This window comes from Rhea pennata, chromosome 19 (genome assembly GCF_028389875.1).
Source record: "Rhea pennata isolate bPtePen1 chromosome 19, bPtePen1.pri, whole genome shotgun sequence".
Lineage (NCBI taxonomy): Eukaryota > Metazoa > Chordata > Aves > Rheiformes > Rheidae > Rhea > Rhea pennata.
In genome coordinates, this window is record NC_084681.1 from 4,967,992 (window position 1) to 4,988,642 (window position 20,651).

At 43.3% G+C, this 20,651-nt stretch overlaps 1 protein-coding gene across 3 annotated transcripts in view; it reads right to left on the reverse strand.

Moving 5' to 3' along the window:
• The window catches only part of RAB11FIP4 (RAB11 family interacting protein 4), a 118,145-nt gene that overhangs the window by 56,105 nt on the left and 41,389 nt on the right, over nt 1-20,651 (reverse strand). For all 3 annotated transcript variants that reach the window (XM_062591530.1, XM_062591529.1, XM_062591528.1), the window contains exons 2-3: nt 19,613-19,700; nt 10,991-11,079 (exon numbers count right to left, since the gene is read on the reverse strand). In XM_062591530.1, the coding sequence (XP_062447514.1) occupies nt 10,991-11,079; nt 19,613-19,700 (177 nt within the window). The remainder of the gene's footprint in view (nt 1-10,990; nt 11,080-19,612; nt 19,701-20,651) is intronic.

Genomic DNA, 20,651 nt, shown 5'->3' on the forward strand with positions numbered 1-20,651 from the left:
GCATTGGTGGTTTCTCACAGTAGAAAGCAGGAAAACCTGGAGGTGGGAGACACCGAAACAGATAGCCCAAAGTCCACAGAGTTGGTGGGGGGATTTTGGACACCTCAAGGGCTGGGTGTGAAATGCGTTAAGAAGGAAGACAGAAAGGTGTCCTAAATGTTTCATAACCAGGGAATGTATCAGGCAATTTGATTAACTGCAGGGGTAATTTTGATGGCAACCCTCTAGGCTACTGAATCAGATATTCGAACCCTAAAATTCTACAGTCTAAAATACTACTGCCAGTGTATTGGCAGCTGCCAACAGAAATGATTCCTGCTGGATTTCACTGATGGAAGAATTTTCTTAGGGAATTATGGATATTCCTAGCAGTACATGCAGCTCCTTTGTTGTGAAGAATGACAGAAGCCTCCTCCTAAGAAATACACTGCTTGCAGTTTGATCAGAGAGGCTAAAAAGCAGAAAAGAAGCGCACAAATCCTTTTTTTTTATATAAGTAAGGGATTTTTAAAAAAATAAATGAGGGATTTAGCTGTTTTTGTTTAGCTGGCACATCTCTTTGTGGTTGACTTTCTCTCCACAATTTTATAATAACCTGGAATCTTGCCTTTATCAATCAGCTTTTACAGCTCTATACAGACCTTTCTGCCGATTAAAAAAAAGAAAAACTACTTAAAGCAATGCTTTTTACTCTGCAAAAAGCTTATCTTTCAATTTCACAGCCTTCCCACTGAATATCTTCAAAGAAGAACATTCTATGTCCTGTTATCTTCCACAAACGCAGCGCAAATTTCCCTGAGCAGCAACGTGAAAAGGTATGAAACAAAATAGAAAATAAAGAGAAGTGAGAAAGAAAGTGTCAGCTTCAAGTTTATGAGCTGGAGGGCAAAGATATCCTCATCTTGACACACAAGCGTCAAGAAAACCGCAGACCCCTTGCTTGGCTCCTCGTGCCACAGACACGGTGGTACCCCGCAGCGGGCAGAGACCAGCGTCAGGACTCTCTCACCACCCTCTGACCGAGCAGCTGTATTTCTTTGACAAGAACACAGTACAGAGTAGATGCTGTCATAATATTTCCTCTGCTTACATTGCTAATAATGCTGCATTTAAGACATCACATGTTTAAGTGGACAGATCTGCAGTACAGTAAACAAAAGGCAAAAAGGACTAATCCCCAAAAATATACTTACCTGAAAGACTGAATCCATAGGGCTTCCCTGCTGGGGCTTCCTCCACTGAGAGACCAGCTTTTAGCTCCCAGTCATTCCACAGCCTCTTCCGAAAGACTGATCCACAGTCTAATTTGGTTCATCCATGGGCACACGAGGACGGGATGAATATTTTGCCATGGCAACTGACAATTCCCGAAAAAAATCCCCAAAACTGTGCTCAACCAGAAAACTAGCAGATTAAAAGCCTGAAGCTAATGCCTCAGAAAGGAAAAAGGGAAAAACAGGGATGATACAGCAAGTGTCTGTTAAACAAAGGTTCTGCCAAAAACAAGGGTGACAGGCTTCCAAATGACAAAGATTTTGATTGCTATACAAAACCCTGCCTGGGCTGCAGAACAGAAATAAAATAATCAGAAAAGAGTCAAAGACAAAAACAAATAGATGTATGAGATGAGTCTCCTATAGACGCCTGGAGGGATGCCGGGGTTGTACCTTCGTCTGTTAGTGAATCACAGCAAGAACGGCTGAACGGAGCGGTCACCATTCCACCTGTTTCGAGACACACGACCCAACGCAGCCCTAAGCAATGGTACATTTGGACTCAGACAAATTCATGAGCAAACTGAATAATTTTTGCTCTGTTGATTTAAGCTTCTATCACAGGAGGCCACTGAGCACAGCAGGTGCTTGTACTTTAAACAGCTAATGGGCAGGATCTGTGCTCGGTTAACTGATGCAACGGACAGACACACAACAGATTCCGTCCAGCTTCCCAACCCAAAAAAGATATTACCTCTGAGTAAACACGACTACACGTTATGCAGGGCTATGGAAACTACAGCAATGTATGTATCCACTCACTCCCCCAATGCTAGGCAGACTCTTGCTGGCCTCAAAGACAGTGGGATCGCTTTCGGAGAGAGCACAGCCAATATGCTGGAGTGTTGTGGCAAGAACTGGGTGGGAAAACACTTCTCCCAGCCCGGGAGCTCTTAGATTTCAAAATATTTTCTTGTCTCAGCTCAGGATGAGAAGGTCAAAACCTCAGATTTTTTTCAAAAGAAAATCCAAAACACATTTAGGGAGAAGGAAGAAATATTTTTGGACTGGGTCAGTGTGTTTCATTTCATTTGTATTATTTTGGGTTTATTCTACACAACAACAAAGTCAAAAAAAAAAAAGTCAGGAGAAAAGTCACTTCTCCTTTAAAAATGTCAGTGTGTGACATTCTGCCAAATTACAAAATTCAAACTTGTTTTGAAAAAGAAAATCCTCCTCAGACAACATGTTCTATGGCTGCTTTTAGCGGAATCAGCATTTATTTTGTGGGAAGATGCATACTTCACCCCGGTGCAAAACTGCTCATTCTCTTTACAAAAGGCTTCCCTGAAGAACTGCTGCAATCAGCCTGAGCAGCCAGAGAGGTGGATCATTTTTATGCAAGTGTTTTGCACCAAGGACATTTATTCTTGCATGTATGCACAAACATTAAAAATATAATTCAGAACGTTGCCAGGTGAAAGCAGGCAATTTCCATGTAAATTAGTCCCAAAGGGGAGCGCACTTGCTCTTCATTGCTCTCGGTAATTGTTCACCGGGGGGTTCTTAGCAGTTGTAGTTAATGTTGCTTTCTGATGCTGGAAAAAACAGGAAAAATGAATTGCTAAGCATGTTGCTCTTAGAGGTTACAATAAACTTCCAGTCATCTAAGACAGTGCATTGCCTGTGTATAATGCTGCTTCGTCATGCGGACTCTCTTCTCCCTGCAACTGCATGGCTGCGCTCCGTGAAGCTGTCGGGCACGGCTGAGTATAAGTCTCTCGGGGGTGGTTCAGGGAATGACCACCCGAGGAACAAACTCAAGTTCTGGCCTATTTCCTCTCAGGGTTGGAGAAGTCTTTCTACTGCCATGAGCAAGGGTTGGATCAGTCCCCGCCGGACCCATCCCAGGAGATGCTGAGTGCAACTCCTCTCACAGGGAGGGCAGCAGAAGCTGGGAGGAAGGAGAATCTGGCAGATTTGGGAGCATCAAATATAAACACAACTTCCAGATTAGAAATCAGGGAACTTTCTGCTTCCAAGCAAGAGGCCTAAACAAGACTGTTTCCTGGTTGAGGTCCTGGGGACATTCACGTCCCAGGTTTTGACTGCTGCAGGAGTGAAGATGCAGTCTCTGCCCCAGCTCCGGAGGCGAGAATCAGAGCGAGCTTCCCCTAATCGCAGCCCACAGCAACGGGAGGGACAGAGAGGAGCCTACTAGCAGGTTGGTGGGGGAAACAATTTGAAAATATGCACAGTCCTGATTGCTGCATAGCATAAACACCCCAAGAGTCTCAGGCAAAGGGAGGGAAGTCTTCACACACAAGTCAGACACTGAGCAACTGCAAGGGCAAAAACACAGCAGGAGCCAAGAATGACAGAGAGAGTGGGGGTGGTGGAGAAAACTGGAGGCTGATAAGAAATAGCAAAAATAAAGGTTCAGCTTGCTGTGTTTAATGTTGCTTCTCCCCACCACACAGGCTGTGTTCTTCTCTCCACTATCAGTTGGAAAGGTATTTCCACTTAATAACATCTTAGCTGCTTTGCCTCTGCTAAGATGGGAGTGTCTTTGCCAATGCTACCACAAAAGGCAAAAGAAAAGATGTATTTTACATTAACAGTCAGCCAACAGTTGGGTTTAATGTTAGGGGAAAAAATATATATATATATATAAAAAAAAAACTCCCGACAAATGAGATCAATTATTTCGCCCACTGCCCACTGCTGTCTACTCAATGGCCAAGGCAGAACCACTGCTTCAAAACACAGCAAACAAGAGGTGAAAATATAAGAGAGATTACAGACCCTTCAAAGTTGCCCCAGATCTGACATCCTTCACTTAATCTTTACTTCAGCTTTCAGGAGGCAAAGCGGTGACACAGCAAGGGTGCACAAACCCAAAGCATCCCTTATTGATGGCCACTTTTCCTAGAGGGGAAGGCGTTTTTGTTAGGGACTCGGCCTTGCCAAGGCTGTGTCAACGACAGAAATGCATCAACAGCAAGCTCTGAAGGACGCATGGTGCTTTCTTTACTAAAGATCTCAATTAACTCATGGTATCAGGTTAGTACTATTCCTTGACCATCACTGTCTACTGGGTGGGCAAGCACCACCCAAAACTGGGCAGAACAGGCTTATGGGAAACTGGAAGTGGTAGGGTAATTTTTTCCTGGGCTCAGGTAAGATTTGATGTCTTTGCTTGCTCCTCTGTACTGATGCAGCCCAGAAGGGGTTGTTGTGATCACTAGTGAATTAGCATTGCTGCAACCACTGGCATGCCTGGTGAAAGAGATGCCATCAATGAAAAAAAAGGAGAGCTTTGTTTAAGATGGGAACAGCAGGAAGGAAAGAACGGCAAGTCTGAGTCCAATAAAATATTCAACACTTTCCTGGGCTTTCCTTTTCAATAAATATAAAGAGACAGCACAATCAGAGATAATAACTGCAATTCCATACTGCTACAGGGAGACCTATGAAAATGGTCCTTCAACCTTTCCTTATCCCAGCAGTGTCTCAAATAGCAATCTAATGAAAAAACATCTGGACCACAGTCTCTTTCCCATGCAGAAGGGCTCTCTTTTCTGGCACAGGTCTTAGCAGATACACCCAAGCAACCAGTGAAAAAAAAAAGGTGTTTAAGAGCTAGTGGGGGGATTCTTAATTGCTACTGAAAATATTTTCAAAGAAGCAAATCAGCTAGTAGTTGCAGCTCCATCCCAGAGCCAAACACAAATTAATTTGTCATGTTTCAACAATTTTTCTACTGTTCATACAGTGTAATTAACCACTTGGCAGGCAGGCAGGCACACACAGGACTGAAAAGGCAGTTCATTTGTTGATAGACCGCAATCATCCTGTACCTTGTTACAAGGCAGATCCACTGTCTTATTCACAGGTGATAGCAACAAAGAAATGCATAGCAGCAACTCAACACAGCACCAAGGAACAGGAAACAGCCAGCCTGGTTTAAAACACAGACCATGCTATTATTGTGTCTTACAAGAGGTTCCTCCACAGACAGGGTTTGCACATACAGCATTTGGGCACTGATTCCAAACGAAAAGGCAATTACTTATATATAAAATTACCACGTCTGTCTCTTCCGAAGCAGCTGCTCAGATGGATGGATATCCTGCTCCTGGGTGTCAGTGGTGAGTGGCTCTAAGACCTTTCATCCAACCTCCTCTTCTATCACCTATCCAAGTGACCTAGACTCAGGCTTCCTTTAATGCTGATCTACCCAAATACCCTAGATTAACAGGTGAAAAATCCAGCTCCTACTTCTGATTCCCCTCTCCCCAAACTTAGGTACTTGAACGGAGGAGCACCTGGACCTGGGCCACCGCTTCTCTGGCCTGAATGTGAATCTTGGCCAGGGAGGAGCAGATGCAGCCAGCCTAATTCCCTCTCAGTTGGTGGCTAGTGCTCCCAGCTGGCTAGGTGCCCAGGAAGGCTCGGAGCCAGCCGTTCGGAAATGCTAGACACAGGCACTTCGCTTTGTTTGAGCTGGCTGAATCAGAGTCTGGGTTTTCACACAGATACATTAGCTATAGACTTTCCTCCGTTGGAGAGCATCTCCATAAGGGTATCCAGGGCTCTGAAGTGCTACCAGATGCTTGCCACAGACCAGACCCTGTGCTTTGGACTAGAGAAGACTTTTGGCTCCCTTTAGACTAGAGTCAAAATGGTGAGAGTTGAAGCCACAGCAGCAAATGCTGGGAAAGGAATCCAAGGTCGATCAATTGGCTTCTGGCACATTTAGAGCATTTCTACTACGTTTTGAAAGGCTGTAAGAGACAGAAATTATGCTAATAAGCAGCAGCACTTGACTGAAGAAGTGCTTCATATAGTTAGCACAATACTGACCTTAACCAGATCAACAGATCTGCTTCACGCACAGAGGATGTAGATTTTTTTTGAAAGTCCCAAAGCTGAGAGGCTCTAAAACTGCCGATTTGAAGAGCTTGTTCCAGAAGAGACTTGCTTCCCTATGGAATTTAAGTCTTTGGACTAGCTTTCTCTGCACAAACTAGGTACTCTTTGCGGCCTGATTCAATTCCGATGGATCTCAATGAGAGATTTCCCACTGATCTGAGAGTCCTGCAGTAATCAAGTGCTGCTCTCTACTGTGTATCACACCTTAATCGATCTGAGCTCGAAGGATGAACTTTGCTTTTGTCTGAAATATCACACTGACACAGCCTCGCATTATAGGCACATTAGAAACCTCCTATGAAATGGTCTTTTAATTTTGAAATTGCCTAGGCAATTTTATTTTCTCCCCTCCTTTTCAGACACGTTTTTAAGACATTAAAAGCTTGTCAGTTTTTGTTCTTGTTTACAGTGAAAGGAAAAAAAAAGTGAAAGCAGACCATTTAGAAAATGTCAAATGAAATGCCCTAAGCCCTTGGTATCTGAGGATTTTAAATATCAATTTAAATTAATTGCATCCAGTTGGTTGTGATTAAAGGCTAGAGGCTTGGCAGTTTCTTCTTCCCCATCTGACTCAACATACACAAATAGTTGGATCAGTTCAGTGCCTCATTTTGGCTCTTGCCTTTACCTAATCCCACTTCTTGGCATTGCCTTCACCTCTTCAGGTCCCTGCCTGGGCTTTGGAAAGGCATGCTGCAGGGAGGGGGTACATGGGAGGGAGCAAAAGCCCCCACTAGTGGGGAAATAACTTGTGACAAAGATAATTCTCATTTTCCTTTCTTTTCTCTCAAACCACTTTGCGAATACAGACACAGCGTAACAATGAACCACCTCAGTACTTGCCTTTGTGTAACCAGGAGAAATAAAAGAGATGCATTCCCTTTTAAAATTTCTTCGTGCTGTAAAGTTGATGTATCCTTCTGCTGCCTCCTTCCCCTGACTGTGCCTGAGGATTAGACATGCAAAGGTACACTGGGACACAAACCAAACTGATGGGAAACTGCCATTTGTGCCCCTGAGAGCTGCCCATCAAACTTGGCTGCATCCCCAGGAATCCGCGCTCACTAAAGCCTGGGAGATGCAACACGAGCCCACGTGTTTTCAGTATGCGCTCCCTTGGGAACAAGGCACACAGCTCGTCAGTGGTGACAACCTCACATCCGTCAGGGCCTCAGAAGTTCTCCTTTATTTCATCAGACTATAAATTCCAACTTTCTCCCCACAGCAGAGAATCTCTAAAGCAAGCATGGAGCCTGTTCACAGCCTTTTCCCAGTCTCCAACTGACATCTAGCGAACAGTCTCTAAACTGCACCTGAAAGACCTGGAAACTGCAGAGGAAATGACCCTCTGTCAGGAAGGCACTGCTGTGCAGAGGACGAGCACAAGGCACAAAGCACCGTGCACCGTTCCCTTTCCTCCCTGCCTCAGGACACCTCTTCTGCCCTGTGGGCAGGTGGGAAGGAACCTCCTTCTGCTCAGAGGTTGCACAAATTCACTACAACCCAATTCAAATGAGCAAATATGGGACAGGGTGGCTGGAGGAAATCAGAAGTCCTACCCAGGACAGACCAGCAAGGCTTCCACCACAACCCTGCCAGATCAAGCCTTTTTAAACAGGACAGGGTCACTCTCTGCCCCTTTTCTCCCCCAGAGGCACAAATTTAGAGTGCAAACACAAAACCTGTCGGTGGCTCTCAGGACTAGCAGTAAGTGCAGTTCCCATCCTAGGCCTCTTCTGGCTCCTAGGTGGCAGAAGTGGTACGGTTTGCAGCCATCTCACAGGTTCAGTCCTCAAGCACCGGTTTGTGGCATGTCTTTGGGTCACATCAGGTCTGAAAATCCAGGGTGAAGAATAAAATCCCTGACAATCATGCTGTCTGCCTTCCAACAGTGTCTGGATCAGTCTGCAATGTCTACATAGCAATGAGGAAACGCGCAGTGTTTGCAGAGAACCTGTTTTCCATTTTATAGCCTCTATCATCTGCTGCAAAACAGGGAGTTTGGTTTATGATACCTATTAAGGTTGCCTGGCAACAGCATTGCAGATATCTGTGTCATCAGTTACAAAACCATCAGGTTTTAGAAGCCATCAGAGTGACAGTAGTGTCAGCCACAAGTACTAAACTGCCATTTTCATCAAGCATACAGAACCAATAAGCCCAAACAAATCCTCCCTATTAAAAAAGTTTATGACCAAATTCTGCCCTCCTGTTTGCAGTCACAGACGGCTTCTTCAATCACATCACAGATGTTCTTCACATTAAGGTGAAGGAAGGGTTTCTATCCTTCCTGCACGAACAGTGGAAACCATTTTGTGGAGCACCATGAACCAGTGGGGATGGGGTGGACCAGAGACGGGCTCTCTGGCATTCACGTCTCTCACTACATGCTTTTGGCAGCCAAGCCAAAGCACTGGACGCAGCTATTCAAGGACAAACACAAGGAAAATTCCAGGTCTTGATGGAAATGAGTGATTGCTGCTTTCCCCTACACATACTGGGAAAAGGCTCCTTGAATGCACCTGCAAAAGCCTCCCTCCAACTTCATTCCCAGACAAAACTCTTTACCAGTCCTAGGCTCAGCTTCAACCCCAAATGGGGCCCATTATTACCATAGCTCTACTCTTCAGCTAACTGCAAGCTTCAGCTCTCAAACAGGCCAAGCCTCGTTATGGGAACTGTGGCTGAAGTCATCCTCAGGCCCCAAACACAAACAGCATAATTAGAGCACTGTCCAGAGTCCAACAAGCATGATGCCAGCAGGGTACACATTGAGCTTAGGCTCATCACCTAACCTCAGTCCCAAATCTCCTCCCCATCAAAATCCTCATCATATCAGGACTTTATCCTTCCCAGTCATTCCGCTTCCACAGAAATCCACTCTCTGGTTACTTTGTCATCCAAGGATGCAGCTAAAGTTGTCAGAGCAGCAATGGTCAGTTGTGCTTTCCCTGCTGAGAGGCTTGGAGCAGCTTAGCGACTGGACTGGGCTGAACCTACTCTTTTCTGCTGGGAGAGGGACCACCACAGCATCCTTTGCTCACTGCAAAGCCCTTGCTCTCTCCTGTTTAGCAGTTGGTGAGGTTTGTTGAAATGATTTCCATTTTGCAGGAACCCTTCTCTTGCAACAAGCCTTTAGACTCCTTCACCTATACTGAATTTATCGTGGTAAATGACCATATTAATTCAATATTCCTTAAGGTACCAACATTGGAGCAGAAGCCATGATTTAGACAAGAGCTCTGTCATTTCCCCCCTCTACGTGCTCTAACCCTTGTCATCGTAAGTCTAGCACAGACGATGTTAAATATAGTTTTCTCTTGTCTCACAACACTGTCATAGCTCCACTGTAACAAGGTGCGTGGAACTTTTCTCTAAAAGGTAGATGGACATAAGATCAGCCTAGTAAGACAGCACACAGAGAAGAAAACATCTGAGCACTAAATAAACCTTTAGCACACAGCTGAAAACATCCTGAAAACAGATTTGCCATGATCTGCCCGTGAGCTGCAGGTCTCTACATTTGCTGCAGCATAACAACAGCCCTGTCACACAAATACAGATTATCAGTTCCTTAACAGTCCTTCTCCCAGGCTCAGCTCCTAGCCTTGTGGAACTGCAGTTTCTCTCCTTTCCCCCTTGTTTGTACCAGGTCATAACAATTAAATTTACTTTCTGCTATAGACCTCCTGAGGCCTTAAATTACTGCAAGCAGGTTCCCTGCAGGTTCCCTTTCCTTTGCACCGTCTCAGCCTAGGCTTTTTCCTGGCCCTTTCTTGACCAACCAGCTCTTTCATTCATGCCCCAGTATTCTTCCCCTACAAGTGCCTTTAAATGAGCAGAGATGGGCATTAACAGGCTTTCAGATATCTTTCCCCAATACATAACTATTGCTCTCACACTTCGTCACCTAGAAAGGTAAAGTGCTTTACATACCGATTTCAGTATCGCTCTCAGTCCCCAAACACCATGACATCTGTACAAATATTGTTTACCAACATCGGAACAAGAACCACGTGGGAGCTGCTGTGGGAGCAGAGGTGCCGGCATCGTGTTTGCTCCTTCTGTACCAGCCTTACTGCAGGACAGATTCCAGCAGAGGAAGCTACAAGACTAACACGAATGACAGGTGGATTTTTTTTTCTTTGATAGACTATGTAACAACTCAGCAGGTAAGTTAGCACATTCCATCTCTACGCAGTCCTCACCTGAATGTGCAATACTAACTCTAACCTTAATTTTAAGAATTTACATGGGTGGAGGTGATTAAAAAGCAAAATGAAGGAAGAATAAATACATGCTTAAATGAAACTTAACCTTGTTCCCCTTGTTTTTCTGACTACACAGTAACTGTCAAACTAAGGATAGAGACTCAGACCTCTAATGACTTGAAAAATTGAATCTGGGTATGACATACTCACTTGAAATACTATTAAGGTTACCAAAGGAGTATTGCTTCTGCTTCCCAAAAGCTGATGAGTCCCTGTTTACTATCTGCAGAAGATCTCTGACAGCTTGTTCACCTACAAACTTTTACTGATGTAATTAGGTGCAAATCAGTGCCAGTGAGCTTGTACATGACGGCTCCCTTCACGGCCAATCAAATACTGAGGCTTGCAGGAACGATGCTAACCAAACCCTAAATTCTCTCATTCCAAATGACTCCTATGTTAAACACAACTTAAACCAGAATAAAAAGCTTGCTAAGTCATGAATCTCGGAACGAAGAGTCAACAGCTATGTAAAACAACAGAGCATTTACAAGGACACAATCCATCTGCACACTATTCCTAAAGGTTTCTCAGCCCACTAGCATGAGACAGCATCAGTGCATCTCTTACCTGGTAATAGTAATCCATATACTGTGGCTCATAGTGTTGAGACTCGGAGTTTTCAGCAGATAGGACATCTTTTAGTAACTCTTCACAGCCTGGCAAACAGAAATAACATGGTCAGGCTGAGAGTTTGTCTTCCCAGAGATTACATGGACAGTGGCAGGAGAAACACAAGTTTGCAGTTAAACTGTGTGCACACAACCTTGAAAGCTAACTCCGGAGTAAGTTCAAATAACCGTAACAAAGCTCTGCCTATGGTACTCAAAAGGTGCCTTCACACTCATGCTGACCCTCAGCATGGATACATTGAGCTGCTATGAAATCAAAAGCAAAATATTGCTTGGCTTGGTCAACCGTCCTGCAGGACAGAAACTCACTCCTAACCAAACCAAAACTTTGAAGTCAAATACAAGATTTGCAGGCCTTGTCTGAGCCTATTTCTATTTTACATTAGTGTAACCGCTAAAGTCAGTGGAGTTGCTTCCAATTCTCTCTAGTGCAGGTAACAGAAGGAGTAATATCTAAATGCCTTAATTCACTTATCTCCCAAGCAAATACGATGGAAGTTTTCAAAATAAAGGAGTAACATCTCTAGAATGGCATCAATGGATGCCATTTGATGGGAGCTTTTGTGTCCCGGCAGTAGCTCAGTCCACAACCACAGAAGCTGACTGAGCATTTGATCCATCTCCAGAACATCACTGGGCACTTAATCCAATTTGTTAACCTCGCTGCATAGCTTAAAACAGTAAACAGAGTCAAATCTTGCTTTTATTGAAGTCAAGGGCCAAACTGCCAATGGCACTGACAGACTCAGTCTGTCAGTGTAGGATGCAGGCTCATCTGGGACTGTCTCCTTCTGCAAAGGTGACTCGTCAGTGGGAAGACGTGTGTGTGTGCAGCAACTAGCGGGGCGCTGTTGGGGAGGTCTGCTCAGCACACAGGCTAGCATGGCAGCTTTGATCTCTTCATCCTGCTGGGAAGATTTCCCTGTCAATATGTCCCATAAAAAGGGAAGAGGAAAGGAAATGAGAAGTCATTTTCCTTTGGGGGTTACTTAAACACCTCACTGCCACTCTGCAGTCGATCCAGTATCCAACAAACCAATGGAAAGACGCCCACTGGCTTCAAGGAGTTTAGGACTGTGCCACTAGTTTGATTCCTGTTTAGTGTGTTTAAAGAATAAAATCTTTGTTGCTGTTTTCCCTTCTCAAGGTATAAACCAGCTCTCCCAGCAACATCCTGGTCACTTTGGAAGATTAGTTATTGGTCTACTGAGCTACTGTGGGAGTCTCTACCACACCCAACTGTTTGCAAAAGTACTGCTTAAAAGACAGTAATTGCCTCATCTTTTCTGTGGCAGATCCATGCTCACTTAAGCACCAGTATCTCTTAATTCCACAGAACTGTGGAATGGGTCTTTTCTTTGGGTCTTCCCCTTATCATCAGGAAGATGGGTTTTAGCACAGTACCAGGAAATTCATCAGCTTTCTTATACAGTGCCATTCTCCAATGGTGTTCACACATCTCACCTTTCACTTCCTTTATCTGAATGATAATTTGAATTTTCCAAGAATTCTGAGAGGTTTACACAGGGGTCACAACAGAAACTAGAGGACTGCATTAATCTGGAGTGCCTCAAATACTGTGCATATGTTTTCTTATTACCAGAATATATTTTGGCTTGCTGCCTGGGAAGTGCCAGTGAGCTAAATTAAAGTGTCACATTGCAGACAGGAAACAACCAACCAGAAAAAAAAATTTTTACTTTGGCAAATCTCAGTATGGAAACATTAAGGCACTGGACAGCAATTTGTACAGCACAGTAGCTGAGTCTAGCACACATGGCGCTCTCTGCTACTAGAATCTCTCTTGAGGAGAAACACTCTTGTCTGGGCTAGCAGAACTGCCATGATGGATATTCCAAGCAATATGACCCCAGGCTAGAGGTATCTAATCTGTCCTTAAAAAAAAAAAAATTGCAAATAAGCAAAGAAAAACTTCCTGGCTACTTTAAGGATCTCCTGCACTAAGATGTCCCAATATTGCTGTAATTTCATTTTCCAGGAAACAATAAAACTGAAAGCCACTTATACAGTTGATTAAAGCTATTTCATTTGGATGCCTACTTGTATCATAAGATCTTACTGTGCTTGATCTGTGGAAAGGCAAACTCTTGTTAACTTAGACTACCATTTGTTGTTCCAAGCAAAAACAATACAAATGGTTCCTACCAACTGCCAGCGATTCCGTTCTCCCTCCCCCTTGCTATTGTTGGGAATCTTTCCTAATGCACATTTTTGGGCAGCACTGGCCAAGGAGACCTACTGCACTGCAATTGTAGCAAGACACGGGCGGCAGGCAAAGATCTAACCCAAGAATTGTCTCAAGTCCTTAGGATACCCCAAAGGGCATCCTCTGCAGACGAACACTGTTAAAGGGCTGTGGATTATATAAACCATTGTGCTGGCAGATAAAGATTGGGCCTCATGGACCTTGTGCCTGTAGGAAGAACTTGACTACCACATCACGGAAGGAGAGTGGTCAGAAGTGGCTGAGTTTTCTTTTCTGGCTAAACACACCTGAAGACCCAGTACGGAGTCCCCTTCACTGTGTCCCTCAGAAGATAGCTTTACAGGTAGCTACGTGTCATTCCTCATTCAACAAAGCACTGAGACACTTGCCAATCCGGTTCTATCAAAACTGGGTAAAAAAATATTTATCCTAATATAAAAAATGTACAAGAAAACACAGCTCATTTGGTCAGAAGTGGGTTAGGGAGTATCATATGAGCTAGGGATTATTTGCACTTTGTGGGGACAAAATGAAGTAAAACAGCAAGTGATCCGTCCAGGGGAAGAGGAATCTGCTGCAGAACAAAAATTCTAAGTAGTGTCATAACCACTAGATCATTTTTTCTTTCTTTTTGTCAAAACACCCGGCCGGAACTTTTCCTTTCTTGAAAATATCTTGCAAAGAATAGTCAACTTGCAATACACAGTGTTGGCTGTCCCAAAGGCAGGACAGGACCATCTTTAGCCCTAAGCAAAAATGGCAACAAGTCATTGAAGGGGCAGATATGAACCTTTAACTTTTTCCTTTGCTTAGGATGCCAAAGATGACTCTTCTACCAGAGAATTTTACATAGCTACCTTCAGTTTCATAAAAAATAAATAAATAGTTTCCACATGCTAGCAAATGGACAATTTGCAAATCACAGCAAAGTGATTTCCTGCAAATGCTCCAAGAAGGAGATTTAACTCATATTGCATCAGGCAATTTTCATGGGCAATTAAGCAATTTTAATACTATAGAAAATCAAATCTAGTTACTTAATTGAATGGAGCTGGTTCTTGGCATTTTTCCTAAGAGCAAAAGCTTTTTACTTTATCTAACCTTGGATCTTTAATGGTGTATTAGACTTATTTATGGCTTGAGGCTATATTTAGTAAAATTTAGTTGAGCCTTAGAAAACTCTGAAGTACTTAAGAGTAACCAACTTAAGCTCATTAAACAGTTGTAGTGTTACTTAATAACATGAGCGCTCAGCTCTTCACAGGTCCTCCCTAGAGACCGCCCAAGTACCGCTCTTGTCAATAAGAAGTTCTTATAGGAATATATAGATTCATCACATCATCTCCAGTTGTGATATACTGTGAAGTTCGAGATCTATAGCTATAAGCCTAAAAGGTAATTAAAGATTTTGAGGTTTTCTATTGTGTTTTACTGAAGTTCTTGTGCTAGCACAGCTGTCTTGCAAATATTACAAATATTGGTGTCCAACAAATAAAGATAAACTCCTCTTCCATGACTGCAACAAGTTCATCTCTCATTCTTCACTGGATCTGCAGGAGAAAGCTGGTACAATACTCCTCCCAGCTGTGGAACTGCAAACTAGATTTTGTAAATAGCTATCAGAGATGGTCAAAACTCAACCTGGTTCTGTGAGAAACTGGCACTCAGAAATGTGTTTGTTTAAAGTATCTGAATGGAAGTAAAAAAGCAAATTAAAAGAAAAAATCTATAGTGAAATAGAAAGCCAGAAATACTTTGCTTTGGAAAACATTGTTTTGAAAACTTTGTTTTGTCAAATTTCATATTATATTATTTTACATTGTTTCATAGTACAAATACCCTGTCACCATATGAGTTAACAGAACAGCCAGTGCCTTTTAATGAGCATTTCTTTAAAGCTTTGTGTAAATCTACGTTCCTGGAATTTTCATCAAAATTCCTAGGACCTCAGGGAGAAAAGTATTTACTTTTTAAACTTTTATCTGCTCACATGAAGAATACTTCTGGAAGTCTTCCAGCCAGCCCCAGTAATTAGATGCCTAAAGATCCAGGGAAGCACAGACATGGATTTTTGAAGGCCTGTAATGATCTGTGTCCCTGCTTTGAAGATTTGCTATTGCTGCAGGTGGGGAAGCATATGAATTCACAGGTGTGCTTCTTCCACACAGTTAATAAATACGAAGGAGCTCCCACATCTCCACGTTTTCAAATATCGTAACAGAGCATAACTTAAATGTCCTTATTACTTCTAGAAGACAGGCAAAAGACTCTCTTTCTCCAGGAGAAAAAGAGGCTGCAGGATTTGGTCTGAAAGAAACAGTGATTCTGCTAACGCATGAAGATTCAGTACTGCAGAAATGCGCTGTGCTAATGTAGCTCAGCCTCTCCCGTTATAAAAGCCATTACTCACCACCATACAGTGGTCACTGATGTTGTCATGGTTAAATTAAGCTGTGAAGTTGGAATACATTTGCCCTTATCTTTAAATCGATCATGAATTTGTATTCATGCTGTAGTCTCCCAGCTCTGAGAGCTGCAGCACCAAGGTCAGCAGGGGGAGCTCACCCTTCATTTGCCAGGGTCTGGGTTTTCTAAATGGAGTATCAAAGCGGAGAGACTATTGGAAAGACAACAGAAATCCTAAAATAGCAGGGACAGGTCAGACTTAATTAGAGCCTGCTAAACAGACCGAGAGGCTGGTCCTGCAAACACGTCTGACTGCAGGCCTTACCAGCCTGCATAGCATATTAAAAATAATAGTTCCACTCAAGCCTTTAAGCATTACAAGTGGTAGCAAATATTTATTGGCTCAGTCGAATAAATTCAGTAGAGTAAAACCTCTCATTGACTCCACTGGGCAAACAGTAATGTTTCCCACACTGACCCTGCTGAAATCAATGGGAATTTGGCTTTTGGGCGATGCTCTGGCTGCTCTCAAAGTCTCTAAGGAGTGCCATTTCTTTAGACTATTCCGGCTTTGACACAGCTGCTAGGTAAGAGCATACAGGTGTTATCTCAGAGCGATTGCTCTTCAGACTGATGCAGTTTTTGGAAATAAAGGCATGCAGTGGGCAGATAGAGAAGGCAGCCACAGTGGGAGCAAACCCTTCATATTCTGATATTCCAAAGAAATTGCTGCAAAGCTTTAAACTTGATGGCAAGCCTGTCTCTGGCTCTGGCAGAGCCTAACGGCACGAGGAAAACAGCCTAGATAGCAGGGACTCAGCTCAGATGCTGAGGTGAAGTGCTTTAACCCACAAAGGACAAGCACAAAAGTAAAGCTTTCCTTGCATAGAAAGCTGCCTGTCCAGAATTTCGCCTCAGAGACATAGGGTTGGAATGAGTTCCTCCAATGCTCACTTCTAGAATTGATACCTCAGCTTTCAAAGTCTTCTCCATCCCCTCTGAAGGCCCCTGCAGTCAGTGAGACTCCTCAGCACATCCATCCCCACAGCTCCTGCTACTCAGCCACCAGCAGCTGGAAAAGATGATTTGTCTCTTCCACCCAGCAGTGCCTGCAGCCTCCGCAGAGGGATGTGACTCACAGGTCATGGGATTTGTCCAGCTCAGGAACACGGAGGCGGAGGCAAGGCTTGGTGTCCGCTTTCAAAGGGCCACAGTCATCACACAGAGCCATCACATAGAGCGGACAATGGCCAGGTTTAGGGTGGAGAGAGGCCAAGCTGCAGATTTTAAATCCAGGATTTGTGGTTTCTCCTTGCAGTGAGAGCTGCTACCAACCAGGTACAGTAGAGGAATCAAGTACTCCATTGTCTGGGAGTTTTTCAGTGTCCAACATACAGGTTTTGCTTAAGAGCCACACCTGGTTCTGAAAGGGTCAAACCAACAACGAAAAGGTGACTCCTCTGCCACTGAGATTTGAATCTCTGGTTCTAGATGCTTCAAGTTGGATGTTTTAAACACAGATTCAAGACACACAACTTGACACCATTTCACATCCGTGCAGCAAAATAAAGTTGTTCTTCAGCCCATACTGTAAAGGGAGTAATCTATAAGAACTCAGCTCTGTCATGAGACAACTTAATTTGAAGTCACATAAATAAGAAACATGGCAAGACATTAGGATAGTAAAGTTTGAATTTAAACATTTGGCTTCAAATGCTAAGAATAACTCATTTTCCACTATTAATCTGATTACTCCAAGCAATTGCAATAGGCTGAGATGTCAAAGAATCATATTTGTAATCTGTTGCTGCCAAGAAAGATTGTTTCTGTTTGATAAGTCTGACACTACTTTTGGGATGTGTAGCTGCACTGAAAAATAGGAGGTAAAAACATGGTGGGGGCTTCCCATTCTGCAAGACAGACATACATTTTCTCAACTTTAATCAGAGTAATTTGTTTTAAAGAAAAGTATGGCTGGTAGCTGAAGGGCAATAAAACTTTCATGATGTGAGGTGAGCAATAGAAGCAGTTCGTTATTAAGAGATACTGTGAAAGTGTGCAGAGCAGAATGCCTTATCAGAAACAGATACAGCTGCTCCTGTGATTGTACACGCTTGACACTGACACTGTGTAAGTGTTGATAATGCTAATGATGTGCTAAGAGAGTTTAGCAGCACTGGAAGATTTCTCTGTATCTGTTCACAAATACACACTAATATCTGTCAAGCATATGATTTGGACCCTGATCTGTAGGATGCTCTCTTTAAATATTTTAGGATATTCATAGACTACAAGGTATCCCAGAGAGTTTGATTCAGCCATGTCTTTGCAGGCTGAATCCCACCTCTACGACAGGAGTAGCTGAAGGAGTTCCCACAAGGTGAGCAAGGCTGAGCACTCCCAAGACATCAGCTCTCGCTGGTAACTGTCAACATGCACACGCTCTTCCCTTGCAGTACAGGAAAGGTAGCTGCCCCCTCTTCACCACGGGCCTGCCCACTGCCTCCTCTTTACTGTGGACAAGGGCATACAGTCATTCACAGAATAGATGACATTCTCCTAGATGACACCTGTCCCTTTCTGATTTTATTTTGTCCATTCATGCACATCTTCAGACTGTGAATTACAGAGAATTACTGAAAAATTTACAAAGCTTGTGTCCTATTCAACCCAGGACCCAGTTTGCTACAGCATTTGAAGAGAAGGAAAACCTCTAATATAGACTCTAGTGTCTATACACTGGTGTATTAACTTTCCTTCAGAGCTTTCCATTGCCTTCTCTTCAAACACATCAGTGTCACCTTGGAAGATGTCTCCAAGAACATGGACTGAAAACAGCTTCTCACTGTAATTTCACATCATTATACACTATCCTCAGCTGCCATGAACATTAATTAAAATTGCTGTGGTGTCACGCTCTTGCCTTATAATGGCTTCATAATAGTCTAATTGTGGCAGACTCTCCAGAGACGACTCCTGGAATCGCACTACATCTGCAGTGACATTCACTCTGTCCCTGAAGTGGAGCCTCTAGGCTGTGACAGCACTCTGGCACTTTGCTAAGGACACAGGTGTGTGGAAAAGTGCAGGCTGGAATATTTGCTATGGGAAGCTACAAAATTAATCAGCAGCAAATCTGCTGAAGTGCCTTCACTGTTTGCTTCTCTACCTGTTGGCTAAGCGTAATAGTATAATAGCACCTCCGTCTTCTGCCAGGAACTTTCTGTTTCCTTACAAAGCAGATGGTTTGATCTGGTTGGACTCCAGCTCCCAGACTCCTTAACATGTCCTATCTATAACTAACCCTTTTCATTCCAATATAAGGCCTCATGTACTTTGAAAACATGAATCAACTGTACCTTGCAACTACCTCAAGAAGAGTATAATGGTCTTAAGTTTTCTTGCAAAGAAACTAAAGCCCCGGGAATCTCTAACAGCTGCAGAACCAGGATGCAGGAACTCTATCATTACTTATCATTGATACATGAGATGCATGAGAGTTGCCCTACTCTCACTGCAAATAATCACAGTCAAAAGAAAGGCAGCAGGTAGTCCAGCCATGTTACCTTCTGACTCAGATCAGGTATAATTTAGGTTGCTACACCAAGCAAGAACAAACCAGCTAAATAAGAGCAACACATAGCCAGGAGCATTCAACCCTTGCTGAAGGGCTCACTCAGCAACCCTACTCAGAAACACAAATCCATCTCTGGATTTTTTATTGCTTACTGCCTAAGAGACAGAAAAAGGAGAGCCAAGGAAGGATTGGTGGAGATCATATTGTTTTATGCCTGAAATAACCAGAAAAGCATATTGCTACTTACTTGCAAATATATTATTTTTGATCATTACATTTCCTGCAACCAGAGAAACATTATTGGAACTACAGTAACTACAGTGGGTATTTTTTAAGAAATATGCACATACCTTTGATAGCAAAAACTCCATGACAGAAGTCCTTAAAATTGATTCTTCCCAAATCATTTGGGTCCAAGTACTTTGCCAATTTTTCCACCTAAAAAACAAAGATCATAACATATTTGTTGAGCTTGCTGAGTCAGCTCACATCCCACTGGTCAATAACTTCCACAAAAGACCCCAGGTGAAAGAGTATACGCAGTGTTCATTTGAATCATCTAGCAAACAGTTCTGCTAGGAGAAATCATGTCCCACAGCTGGATTCTCCAGTGTCCAGTAAAGTGCATACTCTGATCAAAACTTCTGCAGCTGGGACACAGTACCGTTCTCCAGTGTGGAGCTCAGGAGTTTAATAAGAGGTAAATCTGTGGCACAGTCTTTCATCTTAGAGAAGGGTGCAAATAGCACCTCCTTCCCTAGGGGCGCCTGTTGTGCATGCAGCCTGCAGGAACTTCAAACCTTTGTGGTCTCCACTCCTCTTATCAAAAGTTATTGGGGAAGAAGGGACAGACAAAGATGCACACAACACAGTAGTCTCATTCCCTGAAAAATCTACACTAAAGGACTGAAAATTCATTAGGCACTTGTGATCAAACAAAAACTCCTCTGCTACAATAGAGAATACAAGTTTGTATAGGAAAACATAAGAATATTAACAAGATGAAAAGATTCAAGAGATGAGAGACTGGTTCTGTTCAATGCAGTATGCAAATAAGCAACATTCCCATTGCTCACAATCTTAGCTTCACGGTTCAGCATTTCTGAACGCTGTCTACAGTAAAATGAGATTGCACTGAATTCAAACACAGTCACCAGATTGGCATTTGCCTCAAAGAAGGTGTGGTAGATTTTTCAGGAGGGCTTTGAGGAAGAAAAGCACTCTAGGAGGGAGAAGGTGGTGTGTGTTGTGTCCAGAATGAAGGGAGAGAGAAGGACACCTCAGAAGCAAGTAGCTGAAGAGGAAGAATAAGAAGGAAGGCAGAGCAGTCTGGTGAGGTGGGCAGCGTGCCGGGAGGCCCCAGCTGGCTGCTGTCCCCTCCGTCACAGG